Source organism: Aquarana catesbeiana, linkage group LG01, assembly GCF_042186555.1.
Source record: "Aquarana catesbeiana isolate 2022-GZ linkage group LG01, ASM4218655v1, whole genome shotgun sequence".
Taxonomy (NCBI): Eukaryota; Metazoa; Chordata; class Amphibia; order Anura; family Ranidae; genus Aquarana; species Aquarana catesbeiana.
This window is the reverse complement of record NC_133324.1, coordinates 314,234,136-314,253,487: the sequence shown is the minus strand read 5'-3', so window position 1 is coordinate 314,253,487 and position 19,352 is coordinate 314,234,136. Positions and strand designations below refer to the sequence as shown.

Genomic DNA, 19,352 nt, shown 5'->3' with positions numbered 1-19,352 from the left:
GGGTTGAATTTGGTCCCTTTACCAGTGTATAGGACGAAATTCCAAATGTAAACCGTTGTTGTTTCACATAGCATGAAAGATTTTATGCCAAATCGTGCTCTATTTTATGCCATATATTGTATCCAGCTGAGCCTTCCCTTGTAGGCCATTAGACTTTCATCTTTGCTGATGTTTCTATCTGGCATATAGCTGCGTTGGAAATTCTTCAGAATCATTTGATATACTTCCCAAATTTTCTTGAGTTTTGGTGCTGGATAAGTAGTTTCATCAAATTCTTTATTGTTTTCAAAGTGCAAATACTTCATTATCAGGAAAATTTGTACGCTGACATGACCGTGCCAAAGAACAGAGTGGCAAGTAATTTATTGGTTTCCAATACCACTTCTGCAGGGGTTTCCCCACCACTCCCTGAAGAATTATTAGGCCCAGAAATTTACAAATGTCCTCTTTGATCACTGGTTCCCACTTTCTACTTCTTGAAAACTTCCGATGCGTAGCAGCTTGTTGCTCTCGGTACCAGTTTGTCTTCATAACTATTTTTTCAATAACCTCATCGGTTAAAAATTGTTGTAGGTGTGCCAAGGGGTTGTCATCTTCAACATCCACTTTCATACCAGGTGCTGCAGTAAATGGGAATCTTGGGAACGCTGCGTGATCCGTACCACTGTCAATAGAGCACCAAGTTCGCACATCACAGAGCTCAGTTGCAGGATCGTCACTAAAATCGATTTCTGTGTCTGACGAATTTCCCCACGAATCGCTATCACTCAATTCTGCAAGTGATTCTGTATCGCTATTGCTGTTTTTCAGCAGGTCATAAACCGCTTTTGATGTAGAGGCACGCTTTTTAGATGCCATGGTCATTCTCCAGTTTCCAGGCAGAAAGAACAGTAAAATTGCAGGCCAATAAGATTACAATGTACTGCGTGTGTTGTGATTTATACATTTTGAATATGCCGCTGGTTCCACCCCCCCTTGTGTCGCGACGCTCGCAGGGAAGGGAAGCCGGAACACACAGAGCATTGGGCGGAAGATCCGGCCGCCGGACACAGCGGGAGTACATCGCAGGATCCCAGGGACAAGGTAAGTCACCTCTTCCCAGATCCAGCGATGCAATCCTGAGAGTGGCTTGGTTACCGCAAATGGTACTGAGATTTCACCCCGAGCCACACTCGGGAATACCGCCAAGGAGGTTAATGCATTTGAACTGTAGCAAACCTTATTATTAAACCTTCCATACACAGGTAAGAAGAAAAAAACAAAAAAACATGGGACAAGTCAACATTTTTCATTACATAGATAAAGGCTTATCACTCTCTTATTTTCTACTATACATAAAGGGTTGATTTACTAAAACTGGAGAAACTGTTGCAGTTGTGCATGGTAGACAATCAGCTTCTAACTTCAGATTGTTCAATTAAGATCTGACAAAAAAAAAAAAAAAAAAACCTGGAAGCTAATTGGTTTCTTTGCAGAGCTGCACCAGATTTTGCACTCTCCAGTTTTAGTAAATCAAATATATAGCATTTTATGTGGTCTTTTAACCTTTCAAAATAACCCATAATTAGTGAATGCTAGTATTATTATATGGGCAGTATCATACTATTGTATTATGTGGTCCTCCATGTGATAGCTAGTATCGTATATGATTATAATATTTGGCTCTTTAATCTTTCAAAATAACCCAACATTTGTGAATGCTAGCATCATTATGTGGGTGTCAAAAACAACTGCACCCTATTTTAGAATCTGAAACACATTGGAAGAAATCCATATTACTGCAGCAGGCTGCAATGTATTCTATTACCGAATGTCTTAATCAGGAGGATAGATTAATGTTTATGGTTAAAAAATTAGCTCTAGAAAAGCCCAGCCTGTTACTTACTCCAGTGTCAGTCAGCTTCTCCCAGTTGGGCCTCAGGTAGAACAGGATGCCTCTCCAAGCCCCAGGCAGTGTGGCACCTCGGATCAGTAGTATGAACAAGACCACGTAGGGAAAAGTTGCTGTCACCCATACCACCTGGAATGCAAAGCCTTGGGTTTGACTCAAGAACTGACGTTTTACAGGACCGTTGCTCTTTGATTCACACACTTCAAAGCAATATTTTTCTGTGGCATGAATATGAAGATCACTTTTCATTTCTCCCCTGGCCAGCAACTTCCAGCCTATGACATCTTTTTTGCATCAAATTTTTGTATTTAGTAACTGTACAGGTTCTTCTCCAAAACCTTGTTTCTTGTACAGATTCATCTAGAATTTCAGAATTTTTATTGGGAAAAAAACTTAATGTCATATGAGGTAAAAGGAAAATGTGTATAACATTAAGACCATGTATAAGGATGTATAAGGCTGTAGAAGTTCAATAGATCCAAATAAAGCTGAATTTGCTGATAAGTTTATGACTGCACTATTCATACATTTAGGACACCTTATTAATACCAGCAAGAAGAGTTTATTATGCCTATGAATTCTTAAAGAGAATCCACTTGTTGGTGCTAAACTTGATAGACCTGTGCCATTTAGCCATTTACCTATGACACTTTCCTTCAACTGCATGGCATAAGCCAGATATGTGGTCAATGATTTTGTGCCCTGGACACAAGGGTTGATTAACTTAAGGCAAATAGGCTGTACATTTTGCCAGGGAAATTGCCCTGTGCAAAGGAATTTGCCCCAAAGATTAGTGAATGTGGTGAAACTCTGCTGACTTCCATCATCCAATCGTGTGCAAGAAAAAAATGCTATTTCTTTATGTTTCTTGCTTATAATTGGGTATTCTTTGCAAAGTGAAATTTCAACACATTCACAACAAAAACAATAGCGCAGTGGGATTCTTTCATCAACACTGACTGTGTTGATGGGGGATTCAAGCAATTATCCTTCCTTCCACCCATGGTGGAAGGAAATAAAATTACATAATATAGGGTCTGCCTTACTCTTTCTTAATGTTATATTGTGTCCCCTGTCTTCTTTGCAATCTAGCCATCTGCCCCTGCAGCCTTGTCCTAATCAAACCCCTGCCTTGGGAAGTAAATGGAAACATTATTTTCCTTACCTTTCCTGAAGTTTTCACTCCTTTCCACAAACTAAAGTAAACTATAGTAAAGATGAGGAACAAACAGATAAGAAGCTGCCACCGCAAGCCACCAACATGGTCCAAACCATCTGCCTCTTGTATACCCAATACATGCCTCCTGCAACAAAGCAGATAAATAAAGGTGACAGAAGGAATTTGCAGGAATAATAAGGCAGACTGTCTACCATTACATTCTCTAAGGTCAGTTATCAGTGACAAAAAGAAGCAAGGAATCTATTGCCTTTATCATTTATGTTATTCAAATACAATTGGCTATGTGTAAATACAATTCTCCCTCTAATATAAAGCTTTTAAAAGTTTTTTTGGTTTTCAACCAGTGGGTTGAACAAAAAAAATCCCTGACAGATCCCTGCATCAACACAAGCAATGTTGAAGGGATCTCTCCCGCTGTGCTATTGTATTCTGACAGGGGGACTGCCCCCCCCCCGCCAAAGTACACTGATCAGCGCTTGCAGCCATTGGTTGCAAGCGCTGAGCGAATGCTAAGCGAATGCTCCAGCATGCCCATTTGACAGAAGCCAACCATTAGACCAGCTTCTGTTGAACAACCAGCTGTACGCAGGGACCAAAAGTCAGCTGGTTTCTTTGGCCCTTGCGTACTGGGCTTAACTGATTTTCAAAAAGAAATCCGGAGAAAACCCTATTTCCCCACTTGTAAACCACATACCCCATATGAAGCCACACCCACAAAATTATGCTTCCATTCATAACACATCCTCAAACAATTGGTCACAGATTTTGGAACAATGGGCAGACATTTAAAGTATTAAGACAAAGTAATTAGATTTCAAATAAAAGGCACCAAGATACAGGAGGGATGCCTTGAGAGTGGTAAGAAGAAAACAGCAGCATGTGTAGCCAGCCACCCAATGAACACTTGGAGGCATGCTCAATAAAGTGGGTTTTGGTTCACGGTGTTTGGCTTGCAGTGTGGGAGTAAAAAAAGCCCCAGACTGGTGTCATTGTTACTGCAAAAATATAGACTTATCCTACCTTTTTAGCTTGCAAAAACACTGTTGAGTACTGTCCATGATACAACAGTTACATTTTCAGTTATAGTAATGCAGAGTTCAGAGGTCAGTATCAAAGAAACTGCACCTTCGTTACATTTTTTTTCTTCAGGTCAAAAAAAATGTTTTTAATGCCACTTGAACAGTTACACAGCAAGCTGTTCTTCACTTTGTTATATATTTGTTCATACACTATAAAGCTCTTGCAGTCTAATTTTTTTTATTACAATAGTTTTATATAACATTGGGCATCTCAAACATATTCCTCTTATACTCTTCCTCGTTTAGGCTGCCACAGTACTTGTCACACACCACCGGTCTCTGAGGCAACTGTATCTTCTGATAGCCCCCTTCCCCTACTCCTGTGTCAAAGTGGCCCACTTCATTTACCTTTCAAAGAAGAAAACAATCAGCCCAAACCTACTTATAAAAATATATTGATGAAGAATATTGCAAGCTGAACACTGAGAGGATAATTTCACATAGCCTCAAAGACAAATTAAAATCAAAGACATTGCAGCGCAATATATATGCTCATATTATAAATAAACATTCAAACAAAGGGTTGAGCATAAACTGATAAAACAGTCCAAAGCGCAATATCAGAGTAAGACACCGTCCATATAAAAGGTAGAAACATCAACGTGAGTATATATAAATCCACTTGCCTCAGGTTGACTGCTCCACCAACAGGCAAAATGCTCGCTCCCCTCATGTAAATGACCCCTGAACAAACAGGATTGTCAGTATACGCTTTATCCCACTTTGGGGTATGCACATAGGATAACAAGGGTTCTTGATACTCGCATCCATCCCGGTCACATATGAATAAATGAATCTAAGTGCTCTCTGTTTAATCTAAAAATATCAGGCTTTATTATAAGGTAGAACACTTACAAACATTCCTCTTGATCGAAAGCATGTACACACAATGCCAATCCCCAGTCGGGGTCAGGATAGCAGCAGGTGACATCTGAAGCTGTGGCTCCTCACAGTTCCTCCTTCTGTGGAGCCACAGCTTCGGATGTCACCACATAGTATTTACGGAAATCTGGAACTCCCAGACCTCCCAAATCCTTGGGCACATACATAGAGCACCTTTGGTTTCCCAGGGAAATTGGTTTCCCAGGGACAGACTCCTCAAAATGGAGAATGTCTATGGGAACTGGGGATGTATGACAACCATACTCTAATGATTACTTTAGAAATCTGAATATTTAATGCAGGAATAAAACTATGGAAAAAAGTATACAAATTGTAATATGGGGGTTGGCTAGCTGAGTGGTAGATGCGTTATTGTAGTGAAGTCCATGCTACTCCAAACTGTGTTTTAAGGGCCTGGTAACCCACTTTTATAAAAACAAATTAGCGTAAAGTCTACAAACTTGCCCACACAGGGGTTTCTGTTGCACACAGTATAAACAGGTAACAAAAATACCAAGCCACTTGGCTCTCTTGGCTTATTCAGCCTTGGCTACAGCACCTTGCTGCATGGGCCCACTCCTGGCCTCTAGGTAGGGGTTCTCCTGACACCCCAGACTCTCTCACATCCTTGAGACTCACAGATTCCTCCTGTCCCCTGGACTCTCTTTTCTAGTTGCCTCAGTTCTCTTAGTCACACAGACTCTCTCGGCTGTCCCAACTTTCTCAGTTCCATGGGCATGGAATCTCTCACATGGAGTACTGTCTCTCAAATAGATCACCTGTCTCTAGACAGGAACACACACCTGTCTTTAGATGGAAGTATGCCTCCCTCCTGGCTTGAGCCTTGAACTATTCCCATTCCTTCCTTATAAGGGCGGTGGACACACACCTTGCTGGTCTTCAACAAAATCTGGTCACTGGGGTGGATATTTGTTCCCTCCCAAGGCACTTTGAAAATCTGTATAAACGTTTTTCTCAGGCTAAAGTCAATGTTCCAGAGTATCACACTCTGCACATGTGTGATCCCTGTGTTCTTTTTCCAAACATTTTCCCAGTACCAGGGCCTTGCACTGTCACAAAATCTTAAAACTGCATCAACAATTACAATACAATAATAAAAAAAAAAACAAGTTTCCTTTTAAAAATTCCTTTTGGTCGCATTATTTTTAGAAGTATTTGTGCTTTTTTGTTGGATAAGATTCTGGTCAGAAGCCATTTAATGTTATTTATTTGTTCTGGTGTATTCTTCTTCCCTAGCTGTTGTGTAAAATAGACCTGAATAGTGGGGAAGTCAGATAAGAGATACTCAGGGGCTTCAAGCATGCTTTCTTCATAGAAAGTACAGAATGCTTTGCAAACTGAGTGCCATGGATCAGTGACGTTGGGAGGGGTGGCTGACCGGGGCTATAGCCCTGAGTGGGCCTACAAAAAGCCCCGGGACTGGTACTAAATTTAAAATTATTATCCCCGAGTCCCAAGGCGTGGGGTTGGCCGGGAACTTGGGGCTATACAGGGCCCAATGACATACTAAGTCCTGCCTCCAGTGAACCGGCTCCTATGATGGACGTCACACTGGTTCAATGCTGGGACCAGGAGGGGGGACTTAGCAGAAACTGCGGCTACGCAGGGAAGCGGAATATCCCCACTCTGTGTAAACCGGCAAGCGGCGGCTCTCCTTTGCTCTCCTTTGCATTGGGTAGGTGGTGCTGATGGGCACTGGTGAGACTGCGCTGATGGGCACTGGCGAGGCGCCGCTGATGGGCACTGGCAAGGCTGCGCTGATGGGCACAGGTAAGGTTGAGCTGATGGGCACTGATTAGGCTGCATTAATGGGCACTGATCAAGCTGCATTGATGGGCACTGATCAGGCTGCATTGATGGGCACAGGTAAGGCTGAGCTGATGGGCAATGATCAGGCTGCATTGATGGACACTGGTGAGGCTGCACTGATGGGCACTGATCAGGCTGTATTGATGGGCACAGGTAAGGTTGCATTGATGGGCACTAATCAGGCTCCATTGATGGACACTGATCAGGCTGCACTGATGGGCACTGATCGGGCTGCACTGATGGGCACTGATCGGGCTGCACTGATGGGCACTGATCAGGCTGCACTGATGGGCACTGGTCAGGCTGCATTGATTGGCACTGGTGAGGCTGCATTGATGGGCATTGGTGAGGCTGAGCTGATGGGCACTGATGAGGCTGTATTGATGGGCACTGGCAATGCTGAGCTGACGGGCACTGGTCAGCCTGCATTAATGGGCACAGGGTAAGGCTGCATTGATAGGCACAGGTAAGGCTGCACTGATGAGCATAGGTAAAGCTGCACTGATGGGCACTGATGAGGCTGCACTGATGGGCACTAATGAGGTTGCACTGAAGAGGCTGCATTGATAGGCACTGATGAGACTGAGCTGATGGGCACTGATGAGGTTGTGTTGATGGGCACTGATGAGGTTGCACTAATGGGCACTGGTGAGGCTGAGCTGATGGGCACTGATCAGGCTGCATTGATGGGCACAGGTAAGGCTGCACTGGTGGGCAATGATGAGGCTGCATTGATGCGCACTGGTTAGGCTGCATTGATGGGCACTGATGAGGCTGCATTGATGGGCACTGATGAGGTTGCATTGATGGCCACTGATGAGTCTGCACTGATGGGTACTGGTTAGGCTGCATTGGTGGGCAATAGTGAGACTGCATTGAAGGGCATTGCCAATGCCCCAGGGCTGATCTTCACGCCCCTTCTGATGTCGGAAAGGGGGTGTCGCGGGATCTAATCACAAGCTTCTTATGGAGAAGCCTGTGATTGGAGCATATCGCTGGCTCAGAGCGCATGCGTGCTCTCTGAGCCAGCAAGGGGAGGGTTTTTTCAATTTAAAATGTGGGAGGGGTTATCAAATTTACCTTCGGGCTGAAGCCCCTGGTCTTTTAACCGCTAGCAACACCCCTGCCATGGATCCACCCTTTGGTAACTGTTTATCTGTAAAATATTATCTAATACAAATAGTTAAAAAAATATAAAACATCAATTCATGAACTTTTATAAGAAAGTCAAATAAAATGGATCAAATTCCAATATATATTCATTTATTATACATAGTTTAACATTTCCTTATAAAAAGAATGCTACAAATTATTAAACAGAGGATGATGAGGGACCCAACAGAACCCCAGAATCTGCTGCAAAAACAAACCAACTTCCAGTATTCTGCAAAAAGTAAAGGAAACATGTATGAAGAAATATATAAGCTGCCATTGCTGACTTCCTTCTGCTTACTACCTGACTGTTTTTATATTTATCACTTTCTAAAGCAGTGAGCCAGTACAAGCACGCAGCAAGATAAATTTAGTGAAGTCTGAACAGCTTATCTGCATAATTTTTGGGGTGAATGGCTTTTACATATTAAAGCCACTGGATCAGCCCAAAGGCCAGGCAAGATAACAACATCAGCATGGGTTTTACCTTAAAACTACACTCCAACCAAACATAAAAATATTGTATTTAATCTGCAGATGGAACTTGAAGTTGTTTTTCAATTCACAGATAACTGACAGAGCCACACACAACTGTGCTAACATCAAAAAACAACAAGATACTCCAGGGAGGAGCACCCCAGGTAAGTGTGGGGGGGGGGGGGTGGCGGCATTTGCTGGAGGAGGGTTGGGGAATGCAATCGTTTTTTAAATAATGGTGTAATATGCAACATGGTCCCAAAGGCTTTAAAGAGGTGGGAAGTGTACAATTGTTTTTGTTTGTGTATCTGTTTGGCAAATATACTCTCTCCCTATTTGTTCTAGTGAAAGTAATGAAAATCCAAATTTTTGAGTTATCTTCCAATAAGGACCTTTGTTGCAGTAACAATTGTTTAAGGGAGGATTTCTCTCTCTATAGAGAGTTATCCTCTTGCATTCTGATGTGTCTATAGAACAGAAAGTGAAGCAATATGTACCCAAAGCATACAGATTGCAAAGAAAAAAAATGACAAATTTAGCCATTCCCTACTCTGTTTTATGTATCACCTAATATTTATATGTTTAGCCTTACACTAGCCAGTCTAACCAGAGGTTTTTATTTCATAAAGTTTTATTGGTTTACAACATAATAGCAATTTTAGTGTTAAAGGATACGATCACCTTTCATAACATGTTACATGTTAGACCCATATTCAGGGTTTTACAAGTAACATGTTATGAAAGGACTGGCCCCCACTCCCCTGCTTTGACAGCTAGCGGGGGATCTTCTCCCCCTGCTAGCTGTCACAATTTAAAAAAAAAAAGGCAGTAAAAGTGCCACCTGCCTGGCCGCGTCACTCATTCACAGTGTTCTGTGAATGGGAAGCTACAAGTCCCAACAGCCTTAGCAGCTGTCGGCTTGTAGTTTTCAATAAACTACCAGGACACTGTGAGTGCTGTGGTAGTTCATTGATTCTTCCTTTCATAATGTATCGGCTTGCTTGTATGAGGTATGAGCAAGCAGATACACTGACAGATCTGCAGGAGACCTGCATGGCATCAGCGAACTGCTGATCGCTGGTTCGATGCTTTGCAGGCTCCCAAAGAATGATAAATGCATAGTTTGACGGAAACGTCCAGCACCCAGCTTGGGTACCCCCGGGGACAGCCGCTCACCTCAGAGCATGCGACTCAGCTGTGAGACTGAGTCTAAACACGCTTATGAGCCATCCCACGGCTCAGTGATGGAATCCAGATACACAGTTTTCAGCAGCAACTCCACAGTTAGGAATAAAGGAAAAGAAAAACTGGATAGTGTGATATCGTTTAGGAGGATGATGAAGACACGTGACCCTGTGTCGAACACGCGTAGGGGAGGGGCCAGGACGGAGCATGGAGCCTTTCACTCCACTGAGATGCGATGCACAGCTCATCCTTCCTGACAGGCAAACTTTGAGGCAAACTTTGGAGACTGTTATCAGATTGGTGCACTCACGCACCTTGCAAATGTGAGTACCCTAATGTGGGGAGCTTTTATTCTAATAAACATTTATAAACGATATCACACTATCCAGTTTTTCTTTTCCTTTATTCCTAACTGTGGAGTTGCTGCTGAAAACTGTGTATCTGGATTCCATCACTGAGCCATGGGATGGCTCATAAGCGTGTTTAGACTCAGTCTCACAGCTGAGTCGCACGCTCTGAGGTGAGCGGCTGTCCCGGATGGGTCACTGGATGGCACTTGAGCATGGAATTCTGAGCACTAAGCACTAAGATTAATGCACGCACGTTGGATTTTTTATGAACTGTTTTTATGGACTTTATGTGTATTTCTAAATTGGACTTTAATAACCACGTATCAGATCTTGGATTTGATATTCACACTCATTGTGTGGCACTTGGCACTTTGCTGTATTTTTGCACTTATCACTGTGATATATTTATATATTTTTTACACGGTAAATTTCAGATTATATAAATAATTTTTCATTCATTATATATACAGTTAGTAGTTTAGTCATCGCTACTCTTATTCTAATGGTATACATCTAGTATATTATTTACACATTGCACCTTATAATCACTTGGTTTTTTATATATATCCTTTGTGCCTTGCTGTGGCTGGATAAGCCACTTATGCTGTATTTTCAGTATACCTCATATGCATTAATAATCTCCAGATTGATATTTTCACCTTAGCGCAGCGTATACCTTGTTAAAGTGGGCTTTCAGATTCCAATAAGCCCCCGCCCACAGACCCCCCGCAACCACTGGGCAAGGGTTGTGGGGATGAGGCCCTCGTCCCCATCAACATGGGGGGACCCCAAAGCACCCTCCCCATGTTGAGGGCAAGTGGCTTGGTATGGTTCAGGAGGGGGGGCGCTCGCTCGTCCCCCCCTATCCTGGCCTGCCAGGTTGCTTGCTCGGATAAGTATAAAGGGCCTGGTATGGATTTGGGGGGGGACCCCATGCCATTTTTTCTTACATTTTGGCATGGAGTTCCCCTTAAAATCTTTACCAGACCTGAAGGGCCAGGTATGGCGTTCGACTCGAACATCGGGCTCATCCCTACACATAATGATAATCCATATCTAGCAACTAATAGCTGACAGTGGTCTAATTTTAACAACTAGTCACTTAAACCTAGGTGCCCAGACCGTTCAACACCCAGCCCACAACCCTGGATACACAAAGTACATTACACATAATCATAAGCATAAACACATAACATCCCGCAATGGTTTGATAATAAGGTAAAGTGGTCACAATATTAATCACACCTCCAAGAAAATAGCAGACAGACAGAAGCAATAGACGACTCAACTAACAATGGCAATGCACATCTAGGAGGCACACAATGAGAGAGATACTTAACAATAATCACATAACACCTTAATAAACAGACTACAGCAGGAGACCCCAGCATCAGGTTGAGCTGATGATATAAACATCTACTTTGAGTTTCACTGTTTAAAGCAGTCATTGCTGGTTTGGGTACAAAGGCCCCAAATCTGTATCCCAGACCTAGATTCCCAGAGCCTGTGTGTTTCGGGGAGACATAGACCCTAACCCTAAGCAAGACCACACCAAGGGTCAGATATTTTGCCAATGTTTGTTCACAAACCCTAGAACACTCCCTGCCAATGTCAATTCGTATTCAATCCTGCTATACAACAGCAATCATTTTTCCCACCAAGTGAATTTGTGTTCACGTCAAACATCCAGCTATGTGTATGGAAGTCATATTTTTTGATTACCTTATATATGATTGGATGTTTGAAGGAAATGCAGTTTCGCTAATGCTGGCCATACAGGGTTCGAATTTCGAAAGAATTTTCTTTAGAAAATTGTATCTAAGAATTTTCGTACGAATTTCGCACCATTAGTGGGCTGCAGCAATGGACGATTTTCGTGCGGCAATCTAATTTGAGGAATCGGATATGTTGGAAATTTTTTGAAAAACAAACGATTTTCTAATCAATAATAGGAGAATCGTGTGAGAAATGTAATAAGAAAAGAAAATTTACGGAGTTTAAAGAAGATTCCCGGCCACGAAAATTCTTTTCTGTAGCAACATGAGGTGAAATTGAAGGCTTGGTCGGCTGAATTTCGAAAATCAGTGGTGGCATCATCGGATCACAAAGAAAACGAACTTTCTGATTTTGAAAAGAAAATTTGTTAGAAATTCGACCATGTATGGCATGCTTAAGGTAAGTAAAACATTTTTATCTTAGTAAATGACCCCAAAGACTGAACACTGTAGTGTTAAATGCTCTAAACCACCTAAGTTGAATCCACTTACATGCACTTACGTATAAAACTCTTCAGCAGGAGATCTGGAAAAGTTATTCCAAGAGATGTTATTCTTTCCAAAATAATTAGTGCAGTTTTCTGTATTCCAAGGATTGTCACAACTAGTCCATGGCAGGGTTGTGGAAAAAGAGGAGTACAAATAGTATAAAGCCCAGGCAATAATGGTGTTGTAGTAGAAAGACACATATAATCCAATGATGCATATAGCATAGCCAATGCCTAGAGAAAAAGAAAGAACGAAAAATAAGATATCCAGGTGTCTTTATTGCGTTCATGTTAACTAATTTAATTTGTCTCCTGTAACACTAACTTGACCATGCAATATTGTAAAAAAAATAAATCTCCTAAACAGCAAACATTAAAGTAGAAAAAATATGATCCATATAATACATTTCAGCATTTTTTTTCATAGTTATAGTAAAAAAAATATATATTTTTAAAGTGTTACTAAACCCAGGACCCTGCATTCACTACATCTGGTCTCCCACCGTGCACAGAACATGGAAATGCAATTATTTTAGTAAATATAAACTGCGAAATATATTTTTTCATCAGCAGTATCTAGCAGTCTTGTGGCTTCTATCAGTGTCTATCCAAGCACTGGTTAAAGCTTGTAGGAGGAGTGTTCATTGTGCTCTGACTGTCCTATGAGGCTGCATGACCCCTGACTTTCTGTCTGGACAGTACTGATTAGCCCTGTGCTGATCACATGCACCCTCCTAAAAAAATACCTCTCTCTAGTAATACATACCAAACAGAGCATGTGCAGAGTGTGCACTGTTCTATCAGTATGGATTTGGGACAGTAAAAGAATGGGAGGATCAGAGGAGACAAGATCAAACAGCCTTTTTACACAATGCGCAGGATTAACCCCTTAGGTTCCACAGTGAGTATAACAAGCATGCTTTACTGCATATACAGGCTGATTTTCTGTTGTGGGTTTAGTAACATTTTAAGGGTCCAGTTTAACTACCAATGATGTTAATAAGTTTATAATAGCCAGCACACACAAGCTTATTATTATTATTTAGAATTTATATAAGTTTAGAATTTATATTGAATTTTATAATTGAATTTTATTGGCTTTGTGGTGTCATTGGTTAAGAAGTGGTCTATTTTGGAGATGTTACTGGGGTTGAGATGGCCAAATTTGGACAGTGATTGGATGTAGGGCCGACAGGAGAGTTCAGAGTCCAGGATTACACCGGCAGGCTGGGAGGGACTGATAGTTGTGCCATCATTCACACACAAGCTTATAAAAACACTCTTCGAAGCAACCATCAGGATGCATGCTTGACTTTTATGCACATAGTCTTAAGTAAGGTATAAGTATGCACTAGACATACATGCTTATCAAATTCACTTTTAATAAATCAGGGCAAGGAACCCCGGATGCATACCAGTTGACTGTAGAACTGGCAAGCAAGCTGGTGACCTTAGCACAACAGGCATTAAGGGCCCTTTCACACTGGGACGGGGGCGGCGTCGGCGGTAAAGCACCGATATTGTAAGCGGCGCTTTACCGTCAGTATGCGGCCGCTAGCGGGGCGGTTTTACCCCCCTCTAGCGGCCGAGAAATGGTTAAAAACCACCGCAAAGCACCTCTGCAGAGGCGCTTTGCCGGCTGTATAGCCGCGCTCTCCCATTGATTTCAATGGGCAGGAGCGGTGAAGGAGCAGTATACACTCCGCTCCTTCACCGCTCCGAAGATGCTGCTAGCACGACTTTTTTTACCGTCCTGCCAGCGCACCGCTCGGGGCTTTCACACTCTAGACAAAGCAGCGGCACTTTTGAGTCGGTTTGCAGGCGCTATTATTAGCGCAATAGCGCCTGCAAACCGCCCCAGTGTGTGGCAACATGATACTTGCTAAACTTACACACACACCCCTCATCTAACAGCTAAGCCATAGCACTGCATTGAACTATGAGAAATTTAGGAATCCATTACAACTGCCTGAAATAAGTGCATATTTGCAAAAAACAATTCATTCCAATCAAATCATATCCCTGAAGTATATCACAGCCAAAACATATATTTTTTGCTTTGTATACAGTATATTGAGAAAGGGCAGGAACCACTGTCAGGTTTTTGTTTCAGTCTATGTCCCAACTGAATGATTCACCCCCTCTATGTGACATGGTTATCTTGATGGGAAATCCAAAATTACAGTTGTCAATAGAACAGAAGGTAAAATGGGGAAATCTTCCAATGGGGACTCCCATGCCAGTGACAACTAAGCAGGGATTTCCCCTTACTTTGGGAAAATTTCCTCAGTCATTCCCCATTCTTTCCAAAACCAAAAAAAAGTTGGATGCATTTTAGTGTACATAGTTTTTATCTGTGTCATATGTTTGTGCAGATTTGAACTTGGGTCCTTCTAGCTTCTGTGTTGCAGCCCTGTTCACTCTGCCACTTGGGGATCAAAGTCTCTGCAACACATACCCTGCTTAGTACATTTGCTCCTTGGACTCTCTAGCCCCACCTGCCTTCTAGCTGCAGGTAATCCAAAATCAGCTCAGCTTAACTTCCTGTACACTGTGCCTGTTTGCTGGATCTCTTTCCCTGGGTGTGTGCTATACTACTGAACTTCTAGACTTTTGAACTTAGCCTGATTCCTGGAACAATCAGTTTGCCTGATGGTTTTGCATTACTCTGTCAGTCTGTGTATGACCCTGTCTGTGTCTGGCCACGCTTCCGGATTCTGACTTTGTACCTTGCCATCAAGACTTGTTGCTGACCTGGCTTGCCTGACTATGCTAATGCCTCATCCCCCAGCCAAAGCTCCGCTCTGGACTAAACCTTTCAACAGGTACCTTACAACCTGCAGCCTAGATTTCATTTCATTCAGGATGTATAGCAAACTATCTAATAAACTTGGGATGTTATGACCAATTGTTGTTATAGAAACTACATCCAAAGAAATTGCTCAATTTCAAAATATTCATCTTTGTTTTTGTGGCACCTCTTTCGCTTTGCTCATTGTGGTGCCTTGGAGTAAAAGATACATTTTATGCATGTATAAGACCATGATTCTGCCTTTTTTTTATGAAAAATCCATATATTTTAAAAAGTGAAACTTACCTTTAAAAATAGGGCATATGCGTTTCCATATGGGTATAGCGCCAATTCTATGAAACTGTCCTAGAGCTAACTCCATGTAGAAAAGTGGGACACCGCCAAATATAGCCATAATTATATATGGGATCAGGAATGCTCCTAAAAGAGAAAACAAATACTGTGAATACCTTTTTAATATTATCAGATGAAAATCAGAAACAAATCTTAAATGAACAAGAAGTAGAGGGTCAAAGGCGGTAAAGCTTAAGTACATTACCCACTTGCCGCCCGCCATATAGCAAAATAACGGCGGCAAAGTGGTTTCAATATCCTGACTGGATGTCATATGATGTCCAGCAGGATAACAGCCGTGGGGGCACACATCGCGGCAATTGGTGGTGTGGTGCGTCAGTACTTTTTTTCTACTACTACTCTACTATGTTTACATTCCTTGTAATAGGAATAAAAGTGACACTTTAAAAAAAAAAAAAAAAAAAAAGTGTAAAAATAAAAAATAAAAGGTAAAATAAATAAGAAAAAAAATGTTTTAAACGCGCCCCATCCCGCCGAGCTCGCACGCAGAAGCGCACGCATATGTGAGTAGTGCCCGCATATGAAAACGGTATTCAAACCACACATGTGCGGTATCACCGCGATCGGGAGAGCGAGAGCAATAATTCTAGCCCTAGACCTCCTCTGTAACTTAAAACATGCAACCTGTAGAATTTTTTAAACGTCGCCTATGGAGATTTTTAAGGGTAAAAGTTTGACGCCATTCCATGAGCGGGCGCAATTTTGAAGCGTGACATGTTGGGTATCAATTTACTCTGCGTAACATTATCTTTCACAATATAAAAAAAAATTGGGCTAACTACTGTTGTCTTATTTTTTAATTCAAAAAAGTGTATTTTTTTCCCAAGACTGCTGCGCAAATACGGTCTGACAGAAAGTATTGCAACAATGCCATTTTATTCTCTAGGGTGTTAGAAAAAAAAAGTATAATGTTTGGGGGTTCTAAGTAATTTTCTAGCAAAAAAAAAACTGTTTTTACCTTGTAAACAACAAATCTCAGAAAGAGGCTCGGCCCTTAAGTGGTTAAAGTATCATATGATTTGATCACAATTATGCAGCACTACTTTATTGAATGCATTGCAAAGCACCAATTCATTGGTGCTTGAAAAGAAAATTATTTAATTACTTCTATACTAGCAAATCATATTTACAAACTATGTATGCTATCTTTAAGAGATGTTAACATAAGGCTGACCGTCTTTATGGATGGGCAATGAAAATGGAAGGGTTGAAATAGTTAGCTATGCTACAATACTGCTTCAGTTTCACTTTAGGAGTCTCCGTAAGAAAGACATTGTGAGCATTTTGAATTACTAAAACCTACAAATACTAAATTCTTAAAAACACAAAATAAATGACCTGAATATATATTTTAATATGTGCACGCAAAATGCTAATACTAATGATTAAGTTAATTATTGCTCATATACAGTATTTTAAGGATACCATCAAAGCCTTCTGGTGACAAATGGGTTAATTCCCTAGTGTAAAAGAACTTTGAAGTGATTTTAGTGCGCAAAGGAAAAAAAGAGCACAAATTTCTGCCTTTGTCTATAATGCTGTTGTTAATATTTAATAACTCACTTTACATAATTAATAACAAGTAATAATTAAAAGGATCAGATTATGATATATGATGATGATAAATTTGCACTCTCGCATACTTAAAGAGTTTACTTCTGGGATTATTTAACGTGTGCCTAAGGCTCATCAGGAAAAAAAATAGATTTTTTTAAAGTGGGTTGCATATAAATTTATATTAAAATGTGCAGTCCTGTGCTTTTTAATTATTGTGAATAATGAAAATGGGTCATGCTAGATCTATGGCTTCAGTAATAATACTATCTGAAAAGGAATTAAAAAATAACAGAATCTAAAGGATTAGACTACATGTTTGCAATGATAAAATTATACATTTAACTTAATTATATTATTATAGAAGTCATTTTGTACAGGTAGTATAGCTATTATCTAAAATGCTCGGGGCTTTCCATAAACGTTTTTGCTGAAAATATAGAACATAATTTAGACTCACATCACGCTGCTTCTAGCATTCTTCCTACCAGTGGCAGCTGGTGGTTTTTTGTTTGGGGATGCGGCAAACAACCAAACTCCCCCTGCTGTCTGTCAGTTGGTCCATCTAGGTGGCGGCCATCCGAGGAGTGGCGTCGGGGATCGGGCATCCGAGGAGCGGTGGGGATCAGGCATCCAAGGAGCAGCGGTGGGAATCAGGCATCTGCGGAGACCGGGCATCGGCCAGCAGCTCTTCTCCTACTTGCTTCCACTGTGCATCTCCTCCTCTCCTCCTAGGCGTCCAAAAGGATCGCCTGTCCTTTCAGCCAATTAGACCCGCTTCCCGACTGGCCGGGAGGAGGATCGGTGTTGCAACAGCGAATATTCATTCGCTGTTGTAACACCCCTGGGTGGGCTCCGAGCCCACCCTATTTTGAAACCTATTATGGCCTCTGGCTCTAATCAGGGGCTTAAGAAAAAACCCTGGCTGCTGTAATTCATGCGCCCGGTGCCCTGAAAGGGGCCGTACACATGAATAGGGGGTGGCTGCGGCAGCCATGGATAGATTCATGCTATGCTATGCATGAATCTATCCATTACTCATATAAGGGTGGCCTGGAGAGAGGGAGTGGTGCCCGGGTGACCCCTAATAGATGGGCCACACACCTTCTTCTTACTAGTAAAACACTGCTATTATGGGGCCAATTGTTAGATCCCCCAACCTTCCATAAGACACCTGTTGGCCTCTGTCTAAAGCAGCAGGTTTAGAGATGGTGGAAAAAGGATATAATATTTACCATCATCAAAAGAAATTTGGAAACTGGAGTAAACTCTGGAAGGAACAGGTCTGGCAGACCCAAAGCCACCACAGACTCACAAGACAAGTTTATAACAGTCAACAGCTTGCATGATAGGTGCCTCACAGGACAACGGCTTCTGAATCTTTTGTTTACAAACTTTTTATTGAAAAAAAAAAATTCTTACAGATATTTGAATAACCATTCATAGAAAATACATATGAAAAGTATTCAATTAATTTACATTGAACATACTGTATGTTCTTGTATACAGATGGTAATCTTATATATCATATGACTAAGCAACGCTTCAAATAACTATTATCATGAAAGAAAAAGAAAGATAATAATAGAAAAAAATGAAAAACAACATTAGGATACTATCATATAGAGGTATCTGTATCAGTTATAATAATAATAAAACCCAAGGATCCCATTTCAGGTTAAAGGCTTTCTTGGTATTATTAATTGTGTGGAAAATATTCTCTATGATCTTGATGTCATCTACTTTCGCTATTATTTGTGGAAAAGGTACAGAAGTAGATTATGCAATTGTCCAGTGTGTGGCAACACAAATCGTGTGGGTCAGTTGTAACAGAGGTGAATGTACATCTGGGATACCTTGAAATAGTAAACAGTTAAGATGAGTGAGTATGTTTTTTTCTGCATGTTTATTTATGAGGGAAAATACTTCCTTCCATGTTGGAGCTAACTGTTCACAATCCCAAAATATGTGGATAAAAGTCACAGGACAACAGGTTCAAGCACAGATCAACATTGGTTGAAATAGGCAATCTATTTCAGCTGAGAAGAGAGAGAAGACATTGAGCTGTAGATAGGTGGCTATTAGACAGTCACTGTTAAAATGATAAGATAAGAAAAAGAGGCTCGTCTGGGCTAGCAATCACCATCTGTGGACTACTGAAGACTGGAAGAAGGTTGAATGACAAATCAAAATGTGAAATCTTTTATTTAAATTTATTGTGTGTCATATAGGGTTTTAGTACATAGTGAATTAAATTAAAGGGTCATTCCTCAGTGCATGACCACAGCTGTCAAACATGGAGAAGGAAGCAGTCTGGAACTCCTTTGCTGGATCCAGAGTTGG

The 19,352-nt window shown here is 41.3% G+C and overlaps 1 protein-coding gene across 1 annotated transcript in view; it reads right to left on the bottom strand.

Annotated features, from left to right (window-relative positions):
* The window catches only part of LOC141144152 (sodium-dependent serotonin transporter-like), a gene marked incomplete in the record, with an annotated part of 151,264 nt that overhangs the window by 119,754 nt on the left and 12,158 nt on the right, over positions 1-19,352 (bottom strand). Inside the window, 4 exon segments of the mRNA XM_073629563.1 lie at positions 1,886-2,020; positions 3,057-3,195; positions 12,304-12,523; positions 15,387-15,521. Coding sequence (XP_073485664.1) covers positions 1,886-2,020; positions 3,057-3,195; positions 12,304-12,523; positions 15,387-15,521 — 629 coding nt within the window.